This window comes from Fusarium coffeatum (assembly GCF_003316985.1).
Source record: "Fusarium coffeatum strain FIESC_28 chromosome Unknown BRIP53273_contig_142, whole genome shotgun sequence".
NCBI classification, from domain to species: domain Eukaryota; kingdom Fungi; phylum Ascomycota; class Sordariomycetes; order Hypocreales; family Nectriaceae; genus Fusarium; species Fusarium coffeatum.
The window spans coordinates 4,336-10,785 of record NW_022157935.1 but is presented as its reverse complement, the minus strand read 5'-3'; the positions used below and the strand labels follow the sequence as shown (position 1 = coordinate 10,785).

The window sequence follows — 6,450 nt, the reverse complement described above, 5'->3', positions numbered from 1 at the left end:
ATCGAGCAAATATGCTGGACAAGTTGAAAACTAAGACAGGGAGGTTGCCATGATTGCAGCGAAGATCATCGAGGCGTCTACCACTGAAGCCCTGTAACTACAGCCCGGCCGTGCAGGCAGAGGAGTAAAACGCCAAAGATGCGAAAATAGAGGTCCTTTAGGAGAGTCATGCGGTTGCAGATGCTGTTTTATGCGCTGGCAAAGGTCGTCACTTCATGGCGCTTGAGAAGCAGTGGTTGGCCTGATGGGACGGCAGAGCGCGTCTGGTGACATGTAGTGCCAAGCGCTGAGTCGCCAGGACCCTGAAGAAGCGCCCCTGAACATGAGCTGAGGCCCTGCTGAGGCCATTGTCGTCATCTCAACCCAGGACAACGGGTCAAACAAGGCTCATTCCAATGGATGCAATGCATGGAAGTCTGCCTCCCCGCGATTGCGATGGATGTGAAGTTGCTTCGCTGCTACCTGGAAGCCTGTGAATAACGAGTGGCGCAGAGGATCCAGGAGCTTCAGCCCAGGTGACCTTGATATCCCAGACATATCGTCACTGAAACCTCGGGATAAACAATTGAAGCCGGTAGCAAGATTCTCGTCTGATCTCCTCGGCATATGCCCGTGATCACGCTTCTCCATGATACCGAACGCCTCAACACGGCACAACGGAGGGAACGCCTGGCCGACTGATTTGTTGTTGAAGACGGATGGCTACAGTTCGAGAACTCCTCAAGTGCCTCGACTAGAGCCCGTCCCGTCGGGAAGAGCTCCGTGGTCAGGCGCAGAGCAGAAATGCAGTCATCAACCATCAGTCGTTACCCGCCTGTGCTTCCACCACCGTAACAGCAATATACCAGACCTACGTATACCTTCTAATGACCTTTCACCAAATGAGTTTCCAGGCCAGGCAAGATCACTCAAAGGTCCGTGGCCGCTTGCGGAGACGAGTTGAGGTACAGTGAGCGGATGACATGGAGTAAAACCTGGGGGTCGTTGTTATCACGGGGTCACCGGACCTTTGGGTCAAGACAAGTCAATGGACGGATCCCCACGAATCCTCTGGGGTTTCCAGGGCGAGAGTCACTAGCAAGAGTCTCATTTCCAATCCCGGATCATCGAGAATCACGTCAATTCGCCGTTGAAGTTGGAGCCTGAACTGCAAGCGGACCAATTGACGCTATAACGTAGGCGACATTGGCGATGCCCGGGTTGGGATCCATTGGAATTGAAGTTCAATTCCAAAAAAACACCATAAACATGACTATGAACGCTCAGCGGTCTTGAACATGATTCTCGGCAACAAAAACCCCTTCAGGGTCCATCGTCATGTGCCTTGGAAGATATCAAACTAGAGGCATCTAATGGACCCTTTCTTCCTGGGCGAGTCTCACGAGTCTGAGTATGCTCTGTCTTGAGCGCGTTAAGACCGCGGTTAATCCGGGCCAGAACAGAGCAAAGCGAGGCTGCGCTCACCATCGTGACTCGTGATGGGGCCTCAGACCAGTCCCTGGGCCTGATGAATAGCAGCGGCTTACAGGGGACCTCATCCGCGGGAAAAGCATTGGAAGAGGTGGGGGAGATTGGGCCTTTTGGGCCTGGCTATGGTGATGGCAAGGCAAACAAGCAAACAATCAGGGTCGTCCTCAGTTCTGGACTCGGGTGCCCGATTCAGTCTCAGTTCGGAACGGAGCCAAGAGGAAAGTCAACGTTCCAGAATGTCGTCTAAACGGAGACCGATACGTGATTTTCCGCTGGAGGCCGCTGTCCAAAGACCAAGACCGAGAGAGACACCGTTTCCGCGTTCGTCTGTGCTCACTCCGTTACCGTCTTGGATCCACCTGTTACCTAAAAGAGTAGTCAAGATATAGCCCGAAAAGGACTGGATCGAAGACTGAGAATCCAAACTCTTTTGAGAATCTAGTGACCCGCTGCTCAAGCAGAACAAGTGCCTCTTCAGGTAAAGACCCGTGGAGATGGTCACAAGCAGTTTTATTTTGCCTCTTCCCCTCTCTGCCACCTCCACTCGCGTTCCTCTCCCCCTGACAGAAGGCCTGTCCTTGTCTGTTGTGTCGCCGAACAGGACCTGCTCCCTCCTCCACTCCCTCGCTTGTGTCAGAAAACTTGTCATTGAGGGCTTGAGGCGACGGAAATAAATGGTCTAGAGACTGATCTAAACTGGGGCAACGTGACCAGCTTATTTCGTCTCTGATGTGCTCGACGGTCAAGTTTTCTGATGCCCTGATGCTCCTTCACCTCTTCCCTGGTAAGGACATGACATTGACAGGTTCTTTTTTTGGCCGAGAGGAGAGAGAATGGATCCCTTTGACTTGGTAACAAAGATACGGCTATCCGTACAGATGATCAATATACCGCTTTTAAGAGTGCTCTGGTGTACCTGGGTACAATTACACTTTAACCTCCGCATTTAGAATTCGTCTGGTCACGCCTCTGTGTTGTGCTGTGCTGTGCTGCGCTGCGCTGTACATGCTGCAATCCATACATGAGTACATACATACATCAAGATCCTACCCCACTGGAATCAATCACTAGACTCTGCCAGCGAAAATTATACTGCGCCGCGGTACGTCCGGCTTGTACTGAGAGAAGGAGACGAGAGAGACTTGGACTTGTGCTTTTCGGGTAGTACCTACCCCCCCATCTTCATCTTAGGTACGTACCTGAGCAACCCCCGGCCAAGTAGGTAGCTCGCACCCCTCTCTGAACAACACGCCCCCGCGGTCCGACACCCCCCCTTTGAACCTGGCGCTCGTGCTTGCTTGTTGTAGCGCACACCGACCTCAATCCCTTCCCCCAATCCGTCTTTCTACCCACAAGCCCAAACAGAATATCTAAGTCTTGATCCCCGGACTTGCTGTCCTCGTCCTCCTCCACATACATACACATACACCAAAGTTGTTAACACCAAACGTCCAACATCCTTTGTTTTGTAAAAGGATCTTTGGATCAAAGACGACAACTTGATCTCGCCTTTACACTTACAGTACATGTCTACTCGAGGGTCCCCATGAAAGGCAGTATCCATCTCGACACTCTCATCCACCAAAATCGCTTGCATTGACCTCAACTCACCGCCCGCGATTAACTCAACTCCACCTCGAAGATCAACTTGTACTACGCTCTGGCGCATTGTCGGCTTTAATCTCGATCTACTTGGCCGGCTCCCTACGAATCTCATCCGATTGCATAAAACTTCAACCCGACTTATCACCAACCCTTAATCGACACACTCAGCACACATTATGCCCTATCGCCTAGACACTCACGTCTTGACAGTGGATGCGAACGTCATCCACAAGGTCGACACTGGCAATCCCGCTAACCTATATAGCATGTGGACTGGTAAGTCACTTCTTTAATGCGTCGACCGCTTTATATGCTGACCAGCTAGTCTTTTCTCGCTGCGCAGACTCTGTTGAACAAGGCCGAAGACTAGAGAACCTCAGCTGGCGACTTTGGCAAAGAGAAACATTTGTCGTCGACAACGAGGAGAAGACCGCCCCTACCACCGAGACCCTTCCTCAGAACATCCCCTCCGAGTCGAGGATACCCGATCTTCCTCAACTATCCGGCAGCGTCGACTCCCTTGTAGACGAGGAAGCCGTCGACTTCGCACCAGTATCAGCACCCCTTGAGATTGCCCGCCCTCGTGTACGACGTCAAGATTCTTGCGCCAGCACCCGAAGCAAACGCGAACGTCACATCAGCTCCGACGACTTCGAGAAGATGATTGTCTCTATCGTTAAGGACAAGGGTCCTCTCTCTGCCCCTCCTCACGTTGCGCCTGTCGCCAAGGAGTCCCTGCCCGTCCCTCCTGCATTCGAGCGATCCGGTTCTACCACTACCGAGTCGCAATCGCCTGCTAAGTCCATTACTTCTGAGGGTTCGCCACAGCCTTCACCTCAGAGCCTCTCCCGCACTACTGTTGTGCGCGGTTTCTCGCCTTCCCAAATTCCTACTCCTCGAACCATCTCCGGCACCCAATCATCAGATGCGATCCCCGAGCCCAAGTCCTCACCTGCCGCCAAGGTAGTGCAGTCAAAGAAGCCTGCCCGCTTTGCGCTTGGTGGCTCTTGTTCGTCTAGTGAACAGGACCAGAGCCTTAGCAACAGCAAGCCTATCATTCCTATCATCAAGAAGCCCGTGTTCCAAATTGGTGGTTCATCTGAGGAGGATGGATCTCTCAAGAGCGCCATGGCTTCGCCACGACCCAACTCGCTTCTGTCTGCGCGAAAGAAGCAAGCTTCTTTTGCTAACAGTGTCATGACTCGAACCATTGATGATGAGGCTGCTGTGGACTCTGACACCGACGACTACATTGACGAGAGCGCCATTGATGACGATGACGACTCTTCTGACTGGGAGGACTCTATGGAGGAGAGTGGCAAGTCTAGCATGGACGACAGATTCTTCCAGCGAGTTGACTCCAAGCCCAACCTGACTTCCCGCCGATCCCTCATTACTCTCATGCTTGCCCAGAACGATCGTGCACGCAACCTTGGTGGTCACGCTTCCCAATCAACATCAGCAATTCCCCGATCTCGTCTGGCCCATGGCCATTCACTGGGTGCCTCACCTAATGATTCTGATGAGGCACCCTTGATGATGAAGGGCATGCGTGGTCCTGGCCTCAAGCCTATTCATGAGGTACCCAGGTCTACTGCCCAGCCCATCATGACCGGCCCCAATCATCTCCAGCCCCAGGCTGCCCTGTCACCTCGTACTACCCGCCGTAACATGTTGGCGACCGAGTTGACTGAGTCACTTCGACGCCACCTCCTCTGGGAGCGACAACAAAAGTCCTCAACAGCGAATGCCGTCCTTAAGCGACGACACACATCGCATGATGTGGCCAACCTGAAGCAATTCCCTGAGAAGCCTTGTATGAAGCAGAGCGAGGACGTGAATGCGAGCAGCTGGAACCAATACTTCTCCAAGGAGGCCAGCGACGGATACCACTCCAAGGGGTGGTAAATGATGATACCCATACCATACTATACCTTATACCACACCACACCGACACAATTATACCCACTACGATTGTGCATTGGACGGCGCACGACAGGCATCAACACATTAGCATCAAGCGATTGGCTGCAGTTAGCAGCATTTGTTTTACAAACTCATTTAGCGAAACGGAACTGAAGTCAATTTTTTTTTTTTTTTACCACTCATGGCGGGAACCCATAACGTTATGATACCATGAAATCGTGTTTTTTTTATCAGGGCTGCGAACGGCTCGTTTTTCGCCAATCACCAGGCTCGGAGCACGTGTACTAGTATTTCTCATACGGGGGAAGATATTAAAGGGCAACCTGAGGATATGAATTCGCTATGAAAGGTTTTTATCGAGGTGGAGAGCTGGGCGGAGCATGGGCCGGGATATACGACACGGTCATTGATTTTACTCGAGCAAGCGCATAAGGCGAAAAGAAAAGTCAGCAGCGGAGGAACAAAGCGAAAAAAGGTCTACACAAGGCCTTGAAGATGGCAGGAGTAAGGAGAATTGGAATGGAATGGAAAAGTAGAAAAGAAGATCAAACGAGTTGTTCATGAAAAAAAACTCGCAAAAAGGGCGAATTGTCTATCAAAGAGGTTTCCGCAAAAACATGAATAAAATTTCCCATGGAACTATACTATACAATCTGCAAGTCTCTTTGAACATCGTGAAGTAATAGCTGTGTAAAGGTGTGGTAACATGCATTGGTTCGGAATGTTGAGCTGTGAGTTGTCAGAAGAGTTTCCAAGGTTCCTGAATGAACCAGGACATGACCCAGAATGGACGTCATCAATTGCTGGGTTTTAGGGAGACAATCAGCCATGCTCGGCAGGCTTCAGAAGCTGAGGGTTGCAACTTGCCTGTAAACAACCACGAACCAACCGAATTTGATAGCGGCCGTTTGATGCTGACAGGTTGAATTCCTATTGGACCGGGGATGAGAAGCCTTCAAGCCCCCAAGCTTCAAGGCTCATTTTTGGTGTGGCAGCCCAGACAAGACACAGACCAGGTCTTGCAGGGCTCGTGACTTGATCAATTGGCTTTGAATTTTGTGGTAAGAAAGAGGGGAGTCAAGCAAGAGTCAAGAGTTGAGAGTCAAGGTAAAGTCAGAGTGAGCACATGTCAAAATGATCGTCAGTCTGAGTTGACAGATGTTGAGTAACTTCACATGTAAACTGAGGAGGCGAATAAAAAGTAACTGATGTTCAGTCCCAAACTGTCGGTAATTGCGGGCATGAGTCACTAGAAAACAAAAAGAACATGGGGGAGTTTGCGATAATTCCCGTAGTCTTCAGTGTCTAGTATCTCTAGTTCATCAGGCGGTCAATTCAAAATGGAACTGAACTGTTGTTGTGTACTGTAGTCCATGCGATGCAAATGCAGCTACTTTAGCATAAGGCAGTGCGTTCTGTCTTTGTGTCTGTCGGTCTTTATTTTAGTAC

At 50.9% G+C, this 6,450-nt stretch overlaps 1 protein-coding gene across 1 annotated transcript; it reads left to right on the top strand.

The window, feature by feature from the left end:
• Positions 1-3,251: 3,251 nt before the first annotated feature.
• Positions 3,252-4,983, top strand: FIESC28_06551 (uncharacterized protein; the record flags this gene model as incomplete). Its single annotated transcript, XM_031160694.1, has 2 exons — positions 3,252-3,351; positions 3,401-4,983. 2 exons carry the CDS (start codon positions 3,252-3,254, stop codon positions 4,981-4,983), a joined length of 1,683 nt encoding a protein of 560 aa, XP_031015072.1.
• Positions 4,984-6,450: the final 1,467 nt, after the last annotated feature.